The sequence below is a fragment of the Chrysemys picta genome, chromosome 4 (assembly GCF_011386835.1).
Source record: "Chrysemys picta bellii isolate R12L10 chromosome 4, ASM1138683v2, whole genome shotgun sequence".
Classification (NCBI taxonomy): domain Eukaryota; kingdom Metazoa; phylum Chordata; order Testudines; family Emydidae; genus Chrysemys; species Chrysemys picta.
In genome coordinates, this window is record NC_088794.1 from 7,619,724 (window position 1) to 7,641,466 (window position 21,743).

Consider the following 21,743-nt stretch of genomic DNA (forward strand, 5'->3'; position numbering starts at 1 on the left):
TTTCCTCTGGACCACAGAGTGAATGGGCATCAGCCGTCTCTGTAGTGGGACCCAGGGGCTGTTTATACAAGCTCACTAGCCTGGTGCTGAGATGCAGCTGCCTCTGGGGTGGGGTACAGGGGCTGTTTATACAGGGATTCCTTGCCTGGCCCTGAGATGCAGCCACCTCCAGGGTGGGTACAGGGACTGGTTAGCTGTCATCCAGCAATGCAACTTAGAAGAAGTGAAGCTGACACTAGTGGGGGTGGAGAAGAAAGGTATGGGGGAGTTCAGGGTGTTCGTGGTTGGTCTTTTTTGTTTTTTCGTCAGTCTCTATGTAGCTGTGTGTGTGTCTGACTAGTTGGGTGTCTCAGTGTACTTGACCTTCTCTTGTCTCTATTCTTTTCCCTCCCTTTAACACCTCTGAGTCCCCACCTCCACCCCCATCAGTGTTTCTCTCTTTTCAATATCACTTCTCTTTCCTCTGCACTCTGCTGCCTCCTCTCCAGGCAGCATCCGTGAACCTCTCACTCCCCGCTCCACACACACCCCTCACCAGCACAGGATGGACCCCCTGCCTCTGCTCCTCTACCTGTGCGCAGGTAAGTGCCAGCCAGAGGGACTGGGAAAAGCTGGGCTCCTCCACATGGGTTCCCAGCGAGTACCCCTCTGGCAGGGGGATGGGAGCAGCTGGACGGTTGGGACTCCTGGGTTCTATCCCCGGCTGGCTCTGCGTGGGAGGGGAGGTGGGTCTAGTGGGTTACAGCAGGGGCCTGTGTCTCAGGAGTCCGAGGTTCTCTCCCCAGATATGGGAGGGGAATGGGGCTCTAAGAGCTTAGAGGAGGGATGGGGGGGCTGATAATCAGGACTCCTGGGTTCAGTTCCCTCTGTGTTCTGTTCCCCCAGACTCTCTGGGATGGGAGTGGGTCACAGATGCGACTCCCCTTCTCTGTGGTGTGTGTGCTCGGTAGGATGTGGGGGGAGGGTCTGGCAGGTGTGAGGTGGATGCAGTGTTTGCAATTGTACAATCCTGCTGTAAAACCACAGCCACTTCCCCCTGCTTCAATGTCACGTCTCTCCTGTCTGTGTGGCCTGGACCCATCAGGGAATGGAGGGGGGCTGACTTTGGGGTGGCTGAGAGTGAGGGGGATGACCTGGGAAGGGGGGACAGACTGGAAGATGGGGTCTGAAAAGGGATGAAGGGAAGAATGGGGGAGGCAACCTCAGCTCCTTCCCCAACCTGAGCTCCTTGGTCCCCAGGCCCCATCCCCCCAGCTCCACAATTCTATACCCGACTTTGCCCCATATCTGCTCCTCCTAATGTTCTGAGGGATCTTTAGTACCTCCCAGGCTTGGAGGGGGCAGCTCCCAGGGGATTCTCGGGGAGAGATGGCCATGGTGTGTTAGGGATTCACTGTTGCCACTGATGGGCTGTTTGGTGTTTCTTGTGTGACATGAATTTGCTGGGTCTCAGCTGTGGCTCCCACGGCACAAGCTTACTACGCCACCCTGCATTAACTGATAGACTCGGCAGAGAGACCAAGAACTGCCTGGGCCAAGGAGCTCCCAGTGTGATGCTGCAGCCAATCCTTGGATGCATAAGAAGGGGAAACTGGAGTAGGAGCAGAGATGTTATTTTACCTCTGTATTTGCCAGTGGTGCGAGTGCTGCTGGACTCCTGTGGCCAGCTCTGGTGCCCTCAGTCAAAGAAGGATGTTGATAAATTGGAGAGGGCTCGGAGAACAGCCATGGGAATGATCAAAGCATTAGAAAACCTGCCTGATAGATTGAGCTCCTTGAGTCTATCACTATTTAGATTAACAAAGCGAAGGCCAAGCGGAGATGATCTCAGTCTATAAGTACCTGCATGGGGAACAAATATTTGATGATGGGCTCTTCAGTCTAGCAGAGGAAGGTCTAATATGATCCAATGGCTGGAAGCTGAAGCTAGACAAATTCAGACTGGAAATGAGGTGTAATATTTCTAACAGTGAGAAGAATTAACCACTGGAACAATTTACCAGGGGTCGTGGTGGATTCCCCGTCACTGGCAATTTTACATCGAGATTGGATCTTTTTCTAAATGTTCCAGTCTAGTTCAAACAGGGATTAATTCAGAGAAGCTCCCTGGCTCGTGTTACACAGGAAGTCAGGCTAGATGAACACAACGGTTCCTTCTTATGGTCTGTAATTCTATGAAGGCCGATCTGCCCCTGCGACCCTACAGAAACTCCGGATCGGCAAGAGATAAATCAAGGGCTTCATTCACCCTAAATGCACTCATTATATTTATTCTTCACATGGAAGTTTCTGCTGCTATGCATATGAATGCATGAAACGTTTTGCATAAAATGGCCCTCCAGGGCTAGACACAAGGGAAACTTGATGTCAAGTATCAGGGGGTAGCCGTGTTAGTCTGTATCTACAAAAACAACAAGGAGTCTGGTGGCACCTTAAAGACTAACAGATTTATTTGGGCATAAGCTTTCGTGAGTAAAAACCTCACTTCTTCGGATGCATAGGAAGATGCATCCGAAGAAGTGAGGTTTTTACTCACGAAAGCTTATGCCCAAATAAATCTGTTAGTCTTTAAGGGAAACTTGAATGAGCTGGTGGGGAGGGGCTGGGAGTCAGGACTCCTGGGTTCTATCCCCAGCGCTGGGATGGGAGTGGGGTCTGGTGCTCAGTCTCAGAAAGGTTTTGGAATGAACTTGCTGAGGCTACAGTAATGATGAGACTTTACAGAGGATAATTAAGGCTATTACTGTTGGGTGGTCAGGACATTCCAGATCATTTCCACATTTTCAGTTCAAGGCAGAACTGTCTGTTGGTGATGGCGGAGGAAATAGAATAGTAGCGCCGAAGATGTTACAAGCTGACATGCTCACAGGAGGACATGAAGGGCGCTTGGACCTGGAGAAATGTCAATGCAGAGCCGGAGAGAGACAGTAATGGCCACAAATGAACAGTGAGATAGCGAAATTGTTAAAATGTGTGCAACAGGCCCCCAGTGCCAACCTAAACAGGGTAAAAGAGGCTATGTTGGTAAGCAATGAACAATTAAGGGCATAATCTAAAGTTGGTGTGAATCTATTTGCATATGCAGGTGAGGGCTCTGTTTTGACACTGGATTATAATTCTCATTCTCTGGAGAATATTAAAAAATACTACACCAAAAACATGTTATAATGCACATGAAATCGATATTTTGCAGGCATAAAATCCCTGAAGTTATTTGCCCGGCACTGAGATGCAGCCATCTATGGGGTGGGGCATGGGAGCTGTTTGTACAAGAATTCCCTCACCCACCGGCACTGAGATGTGGCCACTTGTTGGGTCTCTCTGGGAGTGGATGGGGGGGAGGTGTGACTCTCCCTCTCTGTGAGGCACATGTGCTTGGTAAGATGTGGGCTGGGGCTGCGGTTGGTGAGCAGGAAGTGGACATGGTTGGCACAGTCCTGCTGTAAAGCCACCACAGCTTCTTCCTGATTCAAAGTCACATCTCCGCTGTCTGTGAAGCTGGGACCTCTCAGGGCCTGGGGGGAGGTCACACATTGTGGTGGCTGAGAATAAGGTTGACAGACTTGAGGCTGGAACTGGGGAGTTTGAGGCACATTGGGAGACGGGTCCTAAAAAGGGATGAAGGGAAGATCGGGGGAGCCTGCCCCCGCTCTCTGAACACCCCCTTTGTCCAACCAGCCCCACAATTTTCCAACCTCATCCCCCAACCCCAGAATTCTACACCCCACCTTGCCCCACATCTGCTCCTCCTACAAATCTGGAGGGTCTTTACCTCCTCCCAGTCTGAAGGGGGCAGCTCCAAGGGGACTCTACTTCCCAGGTCTGGGCTTGCAGGAATGGAGAGGGCAGAAGGGCCAGGGGAGAGGAGAGCAGAGCCACCCTGAGAGATTATTACACTCCCTGCTTCTCTCCCACAATTCCTCTCAGCCCAACTTGCCTCCTGCGGCAGCCCTGATTGGCTACCAGGAGGTGGAAGATGTGGGGAAGATCAGCGAATTGTAGAGGGGTTTCCCCACTCACCCACTTCTCCCAGCCAGTCCCGCGGCCGGAGGTGGGGAGTTAGTTAGCTACCCTATGCATTAGGGATTCAGTGTTGCCATGCATTGCCTGTTTCTTGTGTGACATGAGTTTGGGGGTCTCAGCTTGCAGGAACAAGGGAATCTTGGGCAGGAAGAGAGAGGTTACAGTAGAACCTCAGATTTACGAACACCAGAGTTACGAACTGATCAGTCAACCACACACCTCATTTAAACCAGAAGTACAGACCCACACAGCATCAGAGACCAATAATAAAAAGCTAATACAGCACAGTGCTGTGTTAAACATAACCTTCAAAAAATATAAAGGGGAAGCTGCATTTTTCTTCTGCATAGTAAAGTTTCGAAGCTGTATTATGTCAATATTCAGTTGTAAACTTTTGAAAGAACCACCATCATGTTTTGTTCGAGTTACAAACATTTCAGAGTTACGAACAACCTCCATTCCCGAGGTGTTCATAACTCTGAGGTTCTATTGCATTTTACCTCTGTATTTGGCCCTGGTGCGACCCCTGCTGGAATAGTGAGTCCAGTTCTGGTGCCCACAATGCACAAAGGATGTTGATAAATTGGAGAGGGGCCAGAGAAGAGCCATGAGACTAAGGAAAGGATTGGAAAACCTGCCTCATAGTGATAGACTCAAGGAGATCAGTCTAGTTAAGGGAAGGTTAAGGGGTGACTTGTTCCCAGTCTATGAGTACTTATGAGGAGGACAAATATTTAATATTGGTCTCTTCAATCTAGCAGATAAAGGGCTAACACGATCCAATGGCTGAAAGTTGATGTTAGACAAGCAAAGGCCATGTCTACACTAGCGAGTGTACAGCGGCACAGCTGTGCCGATGCAGCTGCACCGATGGAAGATCACTCGTGTAGCTACTCTATGTCGACAGGAAAGAGCTCTCCGGTCAATGTAATTAAACAACCTCAACGAGTAGTGGTAGCTCTGTTGGTGGGAGAAGCTCTCTACCGACATAGCGTTCTGCACAATACCACTTATGCCAGGGAAACTTATGTCACTCGGGGGTGTGGTTTTTTCAGATCCTTGAGTGACATAAGTTTTGCCACCGTAAGTGGTAGTGCAGACATGGCCTGTGACGGCAAATAAAGCCTCCAATTTTAACAGGAAGCCTAATTCAACATTGAATTATTGAATGCATCCGAAGAAGTGGGCTGTAGTCCACGAAAGCTTATGCTCTAATAAATTTGTTAGTCTCTAAGGTGCCACAAGTCCTCCTGTTCTTCTTAATTCAACATTGACCAACTACATACAGTTTGCCAAGGGTTGTGGATTCTCCATCACTGGATATTTTAAATCATGATTGGACGTTTTTCTGAAAGATCTGCCGTAGTTCAATCAGGAATTAATATAGGGAAGTTCTCTGGCTTGTGTTATCCAGGAGGTCAGACTAGACAATCACAATGGTCCCTTCTGGCCTTGGAATCTCTCAGTCTATGAAGTCTGATCTGACCCTTCTACCCCTACAGGAAGTGCACCCGCTACAGATCAGCATCAGGAAAGCGGATGGAGATAAATCTAAGGCTTCATTCACCAGCGCTAGCTCCACTCATGATATTTATTTTTAAGTGGGTGTGTCTGGTGCTATGCAAATGAATACAGGGAATGATTTGCATAATATAGCCCTTGAGGGCTAACGAACAGGGAGCAGGTGGTGAGGAGCTGGGAGTCAGGATGCCTGGGTTCTATCCCTGGCTTTGGGAGAGGAGTGGGATTTGGTGGGTTAGAGCGGGCGGGGTGTGTGTGTGTGGAATTCAGTCCCGTAGCCAAAAGGAGCCGGCCCTTCAGACCCAACCACTGGCCCGTTCTCCATAGGGGAAGCTCTAACTGGTGACTGTATAACCCCTGCAGTGCTGGCTCCGAGCCGTGGATTCAGTGTGGAGGTGGAGGGACCCATCACCTTCCAGGAGGCAGCAGCGGGCTTTGGGCAGAGTGTGGTGCAGTTCGGGAGTGCCAGCGCTGGGAGGTAAGGGCCGAACGTGGGCTCAGGGCCCCATATGACTCATGCCCAACGCTGAGGGGCTTGTCTGGCTGGGCTGCCCCTCCTGGGACCCACTCCTCTCGGTGTGATGGGGCATCCCCCTAGCCCCCCTCTTCTGTCTCCCTGCAGGCTAATTGTTGGGGCCCCACTGCAGATGGGAGACGTGAATGAAACCGGCAAAGTCTACAAGTGTGACCCGGGCTCCAGACGCTGCCAGGAGATCCCCATCCAGAGTAGGGGCACCCTGTGCTATGGGGTGCAGCAATAGGAGTCAGCAATTGGATGGGAGTCAGGACTCCTGGGTTCTGTCCCCAGCAGTGGGGTGGGGTGGGGTCTAGTGGTTAGAGCCGGAGGAGCTGGGAGTCAGGAATCCTCGGTTCTATCCTCTGCTTTGGGACCGGAGTGGAATTTTTCTGCTCACCCTGGTGTGCATCTCTCCCCTGTCAGGGCCCCCCGATGCCATGAACATGTCCCTCGGTTTGTCTCTGGCTGCCCGGGGCTCCGAGTTCCTGGTAGGTACCACACTCAGGGGAAATGGGTGCTGGGACTGGGGTCCGACATTTGTTCCCTCAGCATTCCAAGGGACAGCTCCCCCCACAAATCCCACTACACATGGATGATAGTAACTGGGCGGTGTCAGGTGACAATTGGGTGATGTCACCATGACTATACGATAATTGTGCAAGGGCTGTTGGTAACTCCTGTAACTGGAGCGGGGGAGTGGGAGGGAGGAAAAGGATGCAGTAGGGAATGGTGGTAGCCAGGTATCCTTACTTTGGCAACAGTGACCATGAGATGATGTTGTGAGGGATGGAGGCAACTGGCTGATGTTGCCATGGTGACAGTGACTGGAAGGAAGCAGGAAGTTGACCATAGCAGGAAGCATTGCAACTGGATTGTCACCATGGCAGCGACTGTGCCTGAACATAGCAGGGAGCATGGCAACTAGGTGACATTGACATGGCAACTGTGACTGGCTCCTGCCATAGCAGGGAGCGTGGGAACCAGGTGATGCCCCCGTGTGGGTCCCGTCTGCCCCAAGTGGGTCCTCTGCCCTGGCAGGGCCTTTCTCTGCATATCCATGGGGGGAGCAGACCCCTGGATCTATCCCCCACCCTCAGTGCTCTGTTCAGAGGGGCATCTACTGACCCCGTGCCTTCTCGTGCCCGAGGTGTGCGGCCCCACGGTGCACAGGGCCTGCGGGGAGAACATGTACATCAATGGCTACTGCTTCCTCCTGGACCAGAGCCTCCAGCAGCGCCAGCGCATCCCAGACACCCAGCCAGGTGAGGGGTGACACAGGGTGTGTGTGGGGGACCTACGCTCTGGGGTCACGGGTGCATACAAGGGCCATGGGAAGGTGGAGGGGATATGGGTCTAGATGGGCCCATGGGTCTGATATGGATTGAGACACCAGGTTAGGTGGGCCCATTGGTTTGATTCAGGATGTCGGTAAGAGCTGGGAGGCAAGACTCCTGGGTTCTGTCACAGGGGAAGGGGGTAGGGGGTATTTTTTTCATCCCAGTGCATGTCATGGTCTATGCTCAGGACCCCTCAGTGGCAGGGATGGGATGATATTGCAACAGAAGGGCCCATTGATCTGATCCGGGGTTGCAGGGAGGGGGCAGGATACCAGGTTAGATGGATCCATTGGTCTGGTCTAGCTCTTTCTACTGGGTTTTCTCCATGTTTGTGGAGTTGAGTCAGGAGTCGGACGTATTTTTTCCTGTCCCTCTCAGAGTGCCCCAAACATGTCACAGACATAGTGCTCCTCGTCGACAGTTCGGGCAGCATCGCATCTGTGGACTTTGGAAAGATGAAGACGTTTCTCTCTGAGATCATGAAGCGTTTCCGCAAAACCGACACGCAGGTAACGGGCAGAGGCTGAACCCTGACATCTTACCCTGCCCCTCGCAATCAGTGCTGATCCCAATGCCCCAGTGCGGCGCTAGGGGGCGCTGTGCTGCAGGGGGAGCAGTAAAAGATTTTGCATCCAAAACCAGGAAAAAATTCCAACAGAACCAGCTACGTCCCAACTGCCTCAACCCTTAACTGAGTCTGATGCTTGCTTTTCTTACCCTGCACCCCTTGGGTTGTTTTTCTCTCTTCTCCCCTACCTCCCCTTGCAGTTCGCCCTCATGCAGTACTCCAATAAATTTGAATTTCACTTCGACTTCATGAAGTACAGGAGAAGTCACAACCCCGATCACCTTCTCCAGGGGGTTGAGCAGCTTCATGGAACGACGTACACGGCCACAGCCATCCGGAAAGTGGTGTAGGTATTGCCCTGCTCCCCATGCTGACTCCACAGAGAATGGGCTGTACGGACATGTGAGCTAAGAGATAGGGACTCAGGACCCCTGGGTTCAGGGCCGGTGCAAGGAAGTTTCACGCCCTAGGCAAAACTTCCACCTTGCGCCCCCCCCCCCCAGCCCTGCGGCAGCTCCCCACACTCCCCTCCACCCTGAGGCACCCCCCCCGTGGCAACTCCCCCCCCCAGCCCTGCGGCAGCTCCCCACACCCCCCTCCACCCTGAGGCACCCCCCCCGGTGGCAACTCCCCCCCCGGGGAGCCGTGCGGCAGCTCCCCACCCCAGCTCACCTCTGCTCCGCCTCCTCCCCGAGCACGCCGCCCCCGCTTTAATTCTCCTCCCCTCCCAGGCTTGCAGCGCCAAACAGCTGATTGGCGCCACAAGCCTGGGAGGCGGGAGAAGTGGAACAGCGACGGCGTGCTCGGGGAGGGGGCATAGCAGAGGTGAGCTGGGGTGGGGAGCCCTGCGGCAACTACTCCCCCCGCCCTGAGGCACCCCCGCAGCAGCTCCCCACCCCCCCGGCCCGGGGAGCCGTGCGGCAGCTCCCCACCTCAGCTCACCTCTGCTCCGCCTCCTCTCCGAGCACGCCGCCCCCCGCTCTAATTCTCCTCCCTTCCCAAGCTTGCGGCGCCAAACTGCTGATTGGCGCTGCAAGCCTGGTAGGGGAGAAGTGGAGCGGCGACCGCACGCTCGGGGATGGGGTGTAGGAACGCTGTTAAAAAAAATTGGAGGCACCGCTTTTTGGCACCCCCAAATCTTGGTGCCCTAGGCAATCGCCTAGTTTGCCTTAATGGTAGCACCGGCTCTGCCTGGGTTCTATCCCCAGCTGTGGAAAGGGACTGGGGACTAGTGGTTAGAGCAGGGGAGCTGGGCATCTGGACTCCTGGGCTCTGTCCCCACTCCGGGAGGTGGGTGGGCACTAGTAGGTTAGAGCGGGGAGGGAGATGCTGGGAGCAAGAACTCCAGGGGTCTATTGCCAGCTCTGAACTTCTGTTGCTGTGTGACTTTAAGCAAGTCACAGCCTCGCCGTGTGCCTCAGTTTCTCCATTGGTTAAATGGAGGCAATGACAGTGGCCTCCTTCGTAAAGGACTTTGAGATCGGCAATGCCAAAACAGTGGATGAGCCCTAGGTGTTATTATGTATCAATAACCCTCCCATGCATTCCCCACCCCCCTTTTCCAGCCGGGAGCTGTTCACCTCTGGGAGAGGCGCTCGGGATGAGGCCACCAAGGTTCTCATTGTGATCACAGATGGGCAGAAATACAATGACCCACTTTCTTATCCAGACGCCGTCCCCGAGGCTGAGAGAGCTGGGATCATCCGCTACGCCATCGGGGTGAGCTGCGGCTGTGCGGAGAACTAGTATGGTTCTGAGCCCGTGTCCAAGGACAGGGGATGGGGAGGGGGTTCCCATCACATAAGGGAGAAGAACGGACCCCCTGGGTTGTAACTGGGCCAATGTGTGACATTATAGGAGAGCTGGAGCTCCTCTGTGGTTCAGGTTGAGCGGTACTTTCTAGTAAAAGGTTGGGTTTTCTGACTGCCCTACAGTCCATGTGCTGACTCAGGTTGCCATGAATTTTGGTATTCCTCGTGGGGATGCAGGTTAGGATTAGTGGTCTGAATTTGGGATCATTTGAACAAGGGGTTTCTGAGATACAGCCCCCCCACCGACCCGTTAAACAGCAAAGTCACCCATAGAGGAGAGGAAAGTGATCAGGAACAGTCAGCATGGATTCACGAAGGGGAAGTCATGCCTGACTAACCTAATTGCCTTCTATGATGAGATAACTGGCTCTGTGGATGAGGGGAAAGCAGTGGATGTGTTATTCCTTGACTTTAGCAAAGCTTTTGATACGGTCTCCCACAGTATTCTTGCCGCCAAGTTAAAGAAGTATGGGCTGGATGAATGGACTGTAAGGTGGATAGAAAGCTGGCTAGATCGTCGGGCTCAACGGGTAGTGATCAATGGCTCCATGTCTAGTTGGCAGCCGGTTTCAAGCGGAGTGCCCCAAGGGTCGGTCCTGGGGCCGGTTTTGTTTAATATCTTTATTAATGATCTGGAGGATGGTGTGGACTGCACTCTCAGCAAGTTTGCAGATGACACTAAACTAGGAGGCGGGGTAGATACACTAGAGGGTAGGGATCGGATACAGAGGGACCTAGACAAATTAGAAGATTGGGCCGAAAAAAACCTGATGAGGTTCAACAAGGACAAGTGCAGAGTCCTGCACTTAGGACGGAAGAATCCCATGCACTGCTACAGACTAGGGACTGAATGGCTAGGTAGCAGTTCTGCAGAAAAGGACCTAGGGGTCACAGTGGACGAGAAGCTGGATATGAGTCAACAGTCTGCTCTTGTTGCCAAGAAGGCTAACGGCATTTTGGGCTGTATAAGTAGGGGCATTGCCAGCAGATCGAGGGACGTGATCGTTCCCCTTTATTCGACATTGGTGAGGCCTTATCTGGAATACTGTGTCCAGTTTTGGGCCCCACACTACAAGAAGGATGTGGAAAAATTGGAAAGAGTCCAGCGGAGGGCAACAAAAATGATTAGGGGTCTGGAGCACATGACTTATGAGGAGAGGCTGAGGGAACTGGGATTGTTTAGTCTCCAGAAGAGAAGAATGAGGGGGGATTTGATAGCAGCCTTCAACTACCTGAAGGGGGGTTCCAAAGAGGATGGAGCTCGGCTGTTCTCAGTGGTGGCAGACGACAGAACAAGGAGCAATGGTCTCAAGTTGCAGTGGGGGAGGTCCAGGTTGGATATCAGGAAAAACTATTTCACTAGGAGGGTGGTGAAACACTGGAATGCGTTACCTAGGGAGGTGGTGGAGTCTCCTTCCTTGGAGGTTTTTAAGGCCCGGCTTGACAAAGCCCTGGCTGGGATGATTTAGCTGGGAATTGGTCCTGCTTTGAGCAGGGGGTTGGACTAGATGACCTCTTGAGGTCCCTTCCAACTCTGATATTCTATGATTCTTATAAAGTCTTTTTTGAGCAGCCCCGGGACTCAAACAGCTCTGATCCTCCCCAAACTGGTGTCAGTCACTTGACATTTATCTCCCTTAAACTGCTGAGCCAAAGAGATTGAAATGGGCATCAGCAGCAATACAAAGGGCAAGTTTACATGACACACTTAAGTCAACTTAAGTTACGTTGTCACACAGCCACCGCAGTAATTAAGAACATAAGAACGGCCATACTGGGTCAGACCAAAGGTCCATCCAGCCCAGTATCATGTCTTCTGACATTGGCCAATGCCAGGTGCCCCAGAGGGAATGAACCTAACAGGTAATGATCAAGTGATCTCTCTCCTGCCATCCATCTCCACCCTCTGACAAACAGAGGCTAGGGACACCATTCCTTACCCATCCTGGCTAATAGCCATTAATGGACTTAACCTCCATGAATTTATCCACTTCTCTTTTAAACCCTGTTATAGTCCTAACCTTCACAACCTCCTCAGGCAAGGAGTTCCACAGGTGACTGTGCGCTGTGCGAAGAATCATTTTTTCATGTCCACACTCTCCTCCTCCTGTCAGCGATGTGCGTCCTCACCAGGAGCGCGTGTACTGACTTAACTGTCAGTGTGGGGCATGGGGGGGCACTGACAGCCGGCGCCCCCAGGCGATATAAGCAACGCAGTGCCTATACGGATACTGCACCAACCTGTCTCCATTCAGCTAAGCACACTGGCTCTGGCAGAAGTGGAGTTATGAAGTTGATGTGGTGGACATGTTACATGGATTTTAGCGAGTCCGCTTACAGAGTTAGGTCGATGTAAGCCTTACATCAACAAACTCGGGTTTAGAGTCATAGATTCCCAGGCCAAAAGGGACTTTTGCAATCATCTAGTCTGAGTTCCCATGTAGCACAGGCCAGAGAACTGCCCCAAATAATCCCTGATGGAACCAGAGCCGATCTCTTAGAAAACCAGCCAGTCTTGAGATAAAAATTGCCAGGGATGGAGAATCCACCACAGCCCGTGGTGAGCTGCTCCAATGGTTAATTCCCCCCATGGTTAAACCTGACACCTTCTTTCCAAATTGAATGCGTCTGAATTCCGCTTCCAGCCATTGGACCTTGTTCGACCTTTGTCTGCTGCTTACTTTGGGCCCAGCAACCGGGAGGTGTCTGACTCCACCGCTGATCTGATGGCACACAACCCACCCAGACCAGCGCAGTGATCCCATCCCTTCACCCCTGGCCCTGAGGCGTCCCCCAGAGACAGTGCAGCACTCACCCCTCACTACGCCCTGGAGATTGAGTCATGCAGGGCCCCAGAGTGCTGACAATCCCCATGGCAAGAAGCCCCCTATGCCCTGCTGCTGATACAACCGACACAACTCGGTGCTGAAATGAGTCAGGCTCCATAACTCCAGGCTCCAGTGGCCGCCCAACCCCCACTCACCAGAGCAGCACATGGCGCTGGCTGAGCTGTGTCTCTCGAGGGCCCAGCAGGGCTCAGGGCGGGTGGGTGTTGGTCCAGGGCTCCCAGCTGTGACTGATGCCAATGCCCTGGTCTCCCCTGTACCTCCCTCTACTCCATTAAGGTCGGCGATGCCTTCTCCAGTGCTGATGCCCAACAGGAGCTCCAGGAGATCGCCTCTGAGCCCAGCAACGAGCACGTCTTCCGGGTGGACAGTTTTGACGCCCTCCAGGGCATCCAGAGCCAGCTGCAGGAGAAGATCTTCGCCATTGAAGGTACCAGAGCCGGGGGAGGGGCCACACTGGCCCTAGGGCTCTAGAAATGGGTTTTCAGAGCTGAGATGGGACAGGGAGCAGCTGGGAATCCAGAGCTCAAATAGGTCCCAAATAGTCTCTCTTTCCCCATCTAACATGTATCCATTAATCTACCTCCATAAATGCTCCTGATGCCTTTCTCATCCGGGGGCCCCCAGGCAGGGGACTGGCTGACTCCAGGGGTTGAGGAATGGGATACTGGGCCATTTCTCTAGGGGGCGCTGGATCCAATCCAGCCTCGAGGTGGGGAGAAGGGCTGGCTCAGGGAATGGGACACGGGGCCTTTTACTGTCTATGATGGTCTTTCCCATGTCTGTCTGTCTGTCTCTGCCCCCAGGCACCCAGTCCCAGAGCGGCAGCTCCTTCCAGCTGGAGATGTCGCAGGAAGGATTCAGCTCCCTGCTGTCCCCTGTGAGTGATGCCTGGACCTAGGGCGTGTCCCATGCTGCCGTGCGTTGGGGCCCTGACAGCGCTTTCAAGCTAAAAAGGAGCTGGTTGGCTTAGTGCTTGCAGGGGAGACAACCCTTTACTAGTCCAGAGTGCTGTGGGAGCTGTGAAGGGGCACCCTCCCCTCCCACTCAGGGCAGGCACTAGGGGGCTTTATGTGCAGCAGGGGCCAGTAGGGGCCCAGTAGGGGATGCTCACTCCCCTGGCCATCAGCACCAACCCCAGTGTCCCAGCACGTTGCTGGGAGGTCTGTGCTGCAGGTTCTGGCCTTTCTGTGCTGTCTGTTTCCTGAATTCAGTCCCCTTTGCCGTGTGTGTCGGTTTAGGACGGGCCTGTGCTGGGAGCGGTGGGAGCCTATGACTGGTCCGGCGGGATATATCTGTACGGGAGCAGCGGGGAGCCGAGCTTCATCAATGTATCCAGAACCTCCACTGACATGAATGATGCTTACCTCGGTAAGAACAAACCCACCGAGCTTCTCTTACCTATTTAAACAGCCCCCGCACCCCACCCCAGAGGTGGCTGCATCTCAGTTCTGGGAAAGTTCTGTGCAGCACTGTTGTATGGCTCTTTCCCATCTCACCTCCCCACGTCCCTCTCTTCCTTTGAGGTTATTCGTCTCAGGTCATCACAGCCAATGGGCAGAGCAGCTACGTGGTCGGGGCCCCTCGCTACCAACACGCCGGCAAAGTCGTCCTGTTCAGCCGAGATACCAAGGGCGGGGAATGGACACCTAGATCGGAGGTGTTGGGAGAACAGGTATGGGGAGCATTACTGGTAATATGGAGTGTGGGTGTGAGAGAGGGGGCGGGCTTGAGGAAGCCTGTAAGATTTTGACATCGTGTAATATTTATGTTTGGCTCCACCTTCAGGACCGATTCAGTCAAAGCCTCAGTGAGGGCATAAATTTGACTGGTTTAGGGAATTGCACCGCAGCTGACATTCTGCATCTCTCCCACATCCCACTTCTGTTACCCTCACTTATAGTCTAGACAGAACTCATGAGACTGATACAGACAGAGGCCCAGATCCACCAAGGGACTTAGGTGTTGTGATGCTGTAGGGAGGCACCTACCCCTGCCAGTGATCCATGAAGCGGGGGAAGATAGGCGCTCTTCCACCTAGCCCACATGTCGGGCCTCATCCAGTAGACATGCTCAGAGCCACCAAGATCTTCACAAACCAGCCAGAGGAGACAAGGGAGAGCATCCCTTATAGCCCGGGGTTCGAATCCTCACCTAGGACATGGACAAAACCTTGTTTGAGTCCCTCCTTTGCCTGATGAGGAAAAAGGCTTTAACCAGGGCTCCGCCATCTCTCAGGGAGTGCCCTGACTGATGGGCTGTAGGCTGGTTGTGATTTGCACACATTCTGCAGCCCAACTGATATTTAATTAGTCAATTAAGGTGGAACAACTTTAACAGGAGCGACTGAGGGAGCCCACAGCTGAGGGGTTAAGGCACTGACCTTAGAAATAGCAGACCCCTGTTCAAGCCCTTCTCCTCTGACCACACATACATACTGCAGGTGGAGGAGCACCTGTCTTCCCCCAGTTTGTGGATCATGCTGGGGTGTGGTGTGAAATGGGCAACTGGCTGCTCAGAGTAAGACTGCAGTGCACATGCCCTGCCCTTGAGGCAGCAACATAAGGAGCTTCTACTGCAAAAATTTAGGCACCAAGTCAGGTTAGGCACCTATCGGGGTCAGCGGCAGCCAGGCAGAGGTTCTGTGGATCACAGTGGCACCTAAGTCTGGGGGTTAGGCACATAAGTACCTTTGTGTATCTGGGCTAGAGAGACTTGGGCAAGGAACATAACATTACCAGTGATATTAACAGTGTCTGGAAAGGATCACTCTACAGTAACAAAGTGAATTTCTCCAAGATCTAACTGCCTATACATTCCAGCTGAACAGAGCTTATAACAGTGGCTCAGTCAGTGAATAAACTTTACTCGTGCTAGCACAACCTCTAAAAAGAATTGCACCACAATTAGCATTCAGCATCTCTCCAAGCTCTAACTGCCTAAATGTTCAAGAACACTTACAGTGATAGCGCCACGTGCTGTGCAGCGGGAGGGTGAGATTAAGGATGGAATGAGTATTGGGACTGAATCCTTATCCCCATAGAGTGAGAAGAGTCCCAGTGCGAGAAGAAGGAGGAAGTGACTAAATTGAAGGGGTGACTTATCTGCCTCTCCAGATTGGCTCTTATTTCGGGGGAACACTGTGCGCTGTGGACCTCGACAGAGATGGGAACACGGACCTGCTTCTAATTGGAGCCCCCATGTACTATACACCTCTGAATGGAGGACGGGTCTATATCTGCCCGATTAACTGTCCGGTAAGAAAGAGCCAGGGGGAAGATGGATGGCCTGGGGTTCTTCTTTGCCTGCACTGCCATGGGGTTGTGATGCTGGAACTATTAGCATGGCAGTAGCTGGCGCAGTGCTCCAGGGAGTAGGGTTGGGGGGATCATGAGGGGACGCTCTTCCTTGCTGGCCCCAATGCCCCAGAGTGGCACCAAGGGGCTCTGTGCTGCAGAGAGAGGGAAAAGGGGGTCGCAGCAGGGGGCACTCTCTGCTGGAAGTCAGTGCTAATCCTTTCCCCATGTGTCTCTTTGGATGGGGCCTGCAGGGGATGACACTGAACTGCAGGAAGACATTGCAGGGGCAGACGGGGCAGGCATTCGGGCGCTTTGGGGCCAGCATGTCTGAAATCGGGGACATTAGCGGGGACGGACGGACGGACGTGGCCATTGGGGCCCCCCTGGAGAACAGCAATCATGGGGCCTTGTACATCTTCCATGGGGAAAAGGGAGGCCTCAGTCCCCAGTACAGACAGGTGAGCCCAGCTCCTTCGGGGAGGGGTCACCACAGAACCCCGAAGAGACATCATGGGGCCCCAGAGCCCCCTAGTACCTATTAGCCCATAGCTGCTGCTTTCCCATCCCTCACCCTCCACTGCCCCCTAGTGCCCGTTATACAGTACAGCCTCCCCTTCCCCATCCCTCATCCTCCGCTGCCCCCTAGTGCCCGTTATACAGTACAGCCGCCCCTTCCCCATCCCTCATCCTCCGCTGCCCCCTAGTGCCCGTTATACAGTACAGCCGCCCCTTTCCCATCCTTCACCCTCCGCTGCCCCCTAGTGCCCGTTATACAGTACAGCCACCCCTTTCCCATCCCTCACCCTCCACTGTCCCCTAGTGCCCATTATACAGTACAGCCTCCCCTTTCCCAGCCCTCCCCCTCCGCTGCCCCCTAGTGCCCGTTATACAGTACAGCCTCCCCTTTCCCATCCCTCACCCTCCACTGCCTCCTAGTGCCCATTATACAGTACAGCCACCCCTTCGCCACCCCTTATTGCTCTCTTTGTCCCACAGCGCATTGAGGGGTCACTGTTTCCCAGCAGGCTGAACTACTTTGGCCAGGCCGTCAGTGGCGGGACAGACCTGACGGGGGACGGACTCCCAGATATTGCGGTGGGAGCACAAGGGCAGGTCCTGCTGCTGAGGTGAGTTACTCTGTCGTTGCACTGCTCCACATGACAATCTCAGGCCTTGTCTACACTACAGAGCTTTTTTTAATAGAGTTTTGTCAGCGATCAAGAGACGCTATAATTTCTTCACTATTGCATGTTCACATTACCCTCCTTCTGTCGGCAGAGCTCATCCGCACTTGGTGCTGTAGCATTAACAGTGAGAGTAGTGCACTGTGTGGGTACCTATCCCAGTGTGCATCTCGCCACAACCCCTCATGGGTGCTAGCTCAATGTTCCATGATACATTATCTCCTGTCCCAACATTCCATGATCTTCCGATTACTTTTAGTAGCATTTTTAACACCACCTGTTTACTCTGCACCCACCATCTCTGTGTGAAAGGATGGATTCCGCAATACTCTCTACTGTTATGGTCATTGTTATGAACACATCATGGCTCATCATAGAATATATCATGAGCTCCCAATCTGAACAGGAATCAGAGTTGCCTGACCTGCTGTGTGCAATGGAAAGAAACAACACCACATTACTTTTGGCATTCATGGAGCAGCTGAACACGGTGGACCATTGCTTTTGGGCTCAGGAAACAAGCACTGAGTGGTGGGATCGCATCATTGTACAGGTCTGGGATGACGATCAGTGGCTGCAGAACTTTCAGATGCAGAAAGCCCCTTCCTGGAACTGTGGGCAGAACTCGCCCGAGCACTGCGGTGCAAGGACACCAAAATGAGAACAGCCCTCTCAGTGGAGAAGCGCATGGCGATTGTTGTGTGTAAACTGGTGACTCCACACTGCTACCAGTCAGTCACGAATCAGTTTGGAGTCAGGAAGTTGACCATGGGTGCTGTGTTAACACAGTGTGCAGGGTCATTAATCGCATCCTGCTATGAAGAATCGTCATTCTTGGCAATGTGCGTGAAATAGTGGATGGCTTTGTGAACGTGGAATTCACAAAATGCAGCAGGGCACATATTCCAATTTTGGCCCTGGACCATCTTGTGATGGAGTATATCAATAGAAAAGGGTACTTCTCCATGGTATTGCAGGCACTTGTTGATCACTGCAGGCATTTCACTGACATCAGGACAGGGTGGTCCAGGAAGGTGCATGACGCACTCATCTTGAAGAACACTGGTCAGTACAGAAAGCTGCAAGCAGGGACTTTCTTTCCACACCAGAAGATTCCAATGGGGAATTTTGAAATGCCCATAGTGATCCTGGGAGACCCAGCTCACCCCTTACTCCCATGGCTCATGAAGCCTGACACGGGAAACCTAGACAGCAGCAAGGAGCGCTTCAACTATAGGCTGAGCAGGTGCAGAATGACCCTGGAATGTGTGTTGGCAGATTAAAAGCGCGCTGGCGATGCCTTTATGGCAGGTTAGATCTAAGTCAGAAAAAGATTTCAAATAGTCATAGCTGACTGCTGCACACTCCATAATCTTCGTGAGGGCAAGGGTGAAAAGTTTCCCCTGGGGTGGATTGCTGAAGCAGACAACCTGGCTGCTGATTTTGAGCAGCCTGATACCAGGGCTATTAGAGGGGCACAATGGGGGGGGCAATTTGAATCAGGGAGCGTTTAAGGCAAGATTTTGAGATTGCAAACCAGTAATGTATATTTTTATACAGCAATATGCCATGCTTCATGTAACTCAGTTAGCTTATTTGGCCTCGCACTTGTGATTCCTGACGGATTTGTAGTAAGCAAATGATTAGAATTCATGTATATATTACTAGCAGCAACAATCACTATGTGTAGGCATGGGCGGTCATTGAACCGCAGGCTCGGGGACGCTAGCCCCTGGCCCAGCCCGCTCCTTCTGCTCCTGTGCCTACCCCTCCTATCCCCCCCTTCCCCGCCAGAACCCAGAGGCCCCCTCCACCCAAGCCCTGGACCATCTGACTGCCTCCAGCCCTGGAACGCCGGGTGGAGCACCCCCCCAGGCTTGGAGTGCCGGGCAGGCAGCGTGCCCCCCAAGCCTTACAGGGCTAGGAGGGTGGGCAGTGTGTCCCCCCCGACCCGGAGTGCCAGGTAGGCAACGCCCCCCCCAGCCCTCGAGCGCCGGGCATGCAGCGCAGCCCCCAAACCCTAAGCACTAGCTCCAGCTTCCTGGCTCCAGCAAGCCTGGCTCCAGCTTCCTGGCGTCCCTGGCTGCAGGCCGGCCCCCATTAGCCCCAGCCCCAGACTGGGGCCCCGGCCAAGGGGGAAGAGCCACAGCAGAGTGCGGCAGGAAGCAAGAGGGGACCTGGGGGTGAAGCGTGGGCAGGGCCATGCAGGGCTGCTTGGGGAGACTCAGCCTTCCCCAGCCTTTGATACCCGTCGTCCATGCATGTAGGACACAAATAAAGTTTGTTTATCTTTCAGAGAGTTTGTTTTTATTAAACACCAGTTAACACACACAAAAGGCTTGGTGGGAGGGGAGATAAGAGTGCAGGGAAGTGGAGTCTCTCATAACTGTGCATAAGTCCAGCTATCAATTTGGAAGCTGTCTGAAGGATTAGAGTGAATTGGATCCCGAGACATTCCGGGAAGTTGCAAGGAATGTTTGGGAGGAGTTTGGGGAGGGCATGAAAAGCAGTTTTGTATCGGCTATGGGGGGGGGGCAGTGGGGTGAGCATGCATCTGTTTTGCCTAGAGTGTGATTAGGGACTTCAACATCTCTGTTTGCTCCTCCATCACTTTTATCATCCTCCCATGGGCCTTTACAATGTGCTTCTCATGCCCCTTTCTGTCCCGTCTTCCCATTTCTCTCAGCACCATGCATTCTTTTTTTTTCTGACTCAGAGAATTGGAACCCCTCTCTCAACATGTCCTCCTTGCTCCACTTTCGTTGCTTCCTTATCCGGCGTAGGTGCTGTGCCGGTGTGTAGTGGGGTCCCCTGAATGCCACAGCTGCAGATGCACAAGAAACAATGCACAGGAGCATGATTGTTAGTTCACGTACAGCATTGAATCATTACAGTAAAATACACCTCTTGTAACATACCAATCACTTTCTCAATGTCCCTTGGCAAGCACACATCTCAGTGAACACCCTAAAGATGTTGAGTATGGCCTAGGTGGGGGTGGGGTGGACATTTGAAATGGGGCAAAGGGTGTTGATGATGCTTTCAGAGGATCAGTGAAGGTGACTGTGGACAATATTGTAAGTTCTGCCACCATTTTCCACAGGCGGGGTCACTGAAGCTGATCTCTCACTCCTGAGGGTAAGCAAGGGTGCATCTACTGCATGCGTCCAGGTTCAGACCCGGTCCCGATGCTGCTCACCTGTGTGCCTCTTTGGTCCCTGCACAAGTGATTGCCAAGTGGTGCGGGAAAGTTTCCTACAATGGAGACGGAACAAAGCAGCTCTGCCAAGGAACCTTTGGCAGAGTATTGACAAGTACCTCCAGGGTAGTTTGCTAGAGATCTCTCTGCAGGATTCCCATGACATCTGGGTGTGCATCAACACCCTGTTCTGCTGCACTGCTTAGCTGCACAGGGAAATGCGCAGCACACAGAAACACAGATAGTCTTACACATTTCTATCTCTTCGTTCGCCCACTACAACAGTATTCAGAGCAAAGGGCAGCTGTCCGCCAGGTAATGGAGCAGTATCTGCTCCAAAGGATCACTTACCAGGGGTCTCCTCTCCTGCATCGTACTCACCAGAGACGAACTGCCTGGACTGTCTACATCCCTCCTGAGTGGAAAAGAGCTCCTGACTCACAGTGGTACTGGACCCTGACGTGGGGTCCACAATGTCCTGCAACTCGACCTCCTCGTCCACAACTTCGTCCTCAGGGTTAGATCCATTTTCCATTTTCTCCCACCCCACCAAAGTGTCCATGGGGCTCTTTGCGGTGGAGGTGGAGTTGCCACGAGGATGGTTTCCAACTCCTTGTAGAAGCGGCAGCGCTTGGGTGCAACACCGGAGTGAGGGTTTGCTTCCCTCGCCTTCTGGTACACCTGCCTCAGCTCCTTTATCTTCGCTCTGCACTGCACCGTGTCCAGATTTGTTGCCCTTCTCACAGAAGCCATGAGAAATCTTCCTATAGGTCTTGAAGTTCCTATGGCTGGAGCAGAGCTAGGATGGGACAGCCTCCTCTCACAATATATTCAGCAGATCCAACAGCTTCACAGTGGTCCAAGCGGGAGAGCGTTTGCCTCGTGGAGCTGCTATGGTCAGCTGGGGAGATGTGATGTGAGCTCTCCACACTGAGCAAACAGGAAGTGGAACTGCAAAAATTCCTGGGCCTTTAAAGGAGGAGAGTGGATGTTTTTTTACGTGGCTGCAGAGCAGCGGGGTTCAAACCGCTGATTAGTGCAGTCAGGACGTAGATTTGCCAAATTTCTCTTCACACAGAACTGACTGCCTTCCCTTCCCCACAGCCCCATCCCTGCCCTGCCCCTTCCCCAATTCCCCGCCCCCGCCTACTACATTCCCCCTGTTGGTGGCTCGCTATCTCCCACCCTCACTCTCTTTCACTGGGGTGGGGCAGGGATCGGAGTGTGGGAGGGGGTGAGGGCTATAATTGGGGGTGCAGGATCCAGGGTGGGGACAGAAATGAGGGGTTCAGGATGCGGGAGGGGGCTCCAGGCTGGGACAGGGAGTTGGGGTGCATGAGGGCTCCGGCTGGGGGTGCAGGCACTGGGGTGGGGCTGGGGATGAGAGCTTTGGGGTGTAGGGGGGGCTCCAGGCTGGGACAGGGAGTTGGGGTGCATG

At 53.2% G+C, this 21,743-nt stretch overlaps 1 protein-coding gene across 1 annotated transcript in view; it reads left to right on the forward strand.

Moving 5' to 3' along the window:
* Positions 1-461: 461 nt before the first annotated feature.
* LOC101944717 (integrin alpha-D) overlaps positions 462-21,743 on the forward strand; it is a 35,421-nt gene continuing 14,139 nt past the window's right edge. Inside the window, exons 1-15 of the mRNA XM_065594455.1 lie at positions 462-581; positions 5,908-6,022; positions 6,167-6,270; positions 6,485-6,549; positions 7,209-7,323; positions 7,777-7,907; positions 8,167-8,312; positions 9,532-9,685; positions 12,903-13,053; positions 13,430-13,503; positions 13,865-13,994; positions 14,150-14,298; positions 15,740-15,880; positions 16,174-16,380; positions 16,919-17,049. Coding sequence (XP_065450527.1) covers positions 545-581; positions 5,908-6,022; positions 6,167-6,270; positions 6,485-6,549; positions 7,209-7,323; positions 7,777-7,907; positions 8,167-8,312; positions 9,532-9,685; positions 12,903-13,053; positions 13,430-13,503; positions 13,865-13,994; positions 14,150-14,298; positions 15,740-15,880; positions 16,174-16,380; positions 16,919-17,049 — 1,850 coding nt within the window. The 5' untranslated portion in view covers positions 462-544. The remainder of the gene's footprint in view (positions 582-5,907; positions 6,023-6,166; positions 6,271-6,484; positions 6,550-7,208; positions 7,324-7,776; positions 7,908-8,166; positions 8,313-9,531; positions 9,686-12,902; positions 13,054-13,429; positions 13,504-13,864; positions 13,995-14,149; positions 14,299-15,739; positions 15,881-16,173; positions 16,381-16,918; positions 17,050-21,743) is intronic.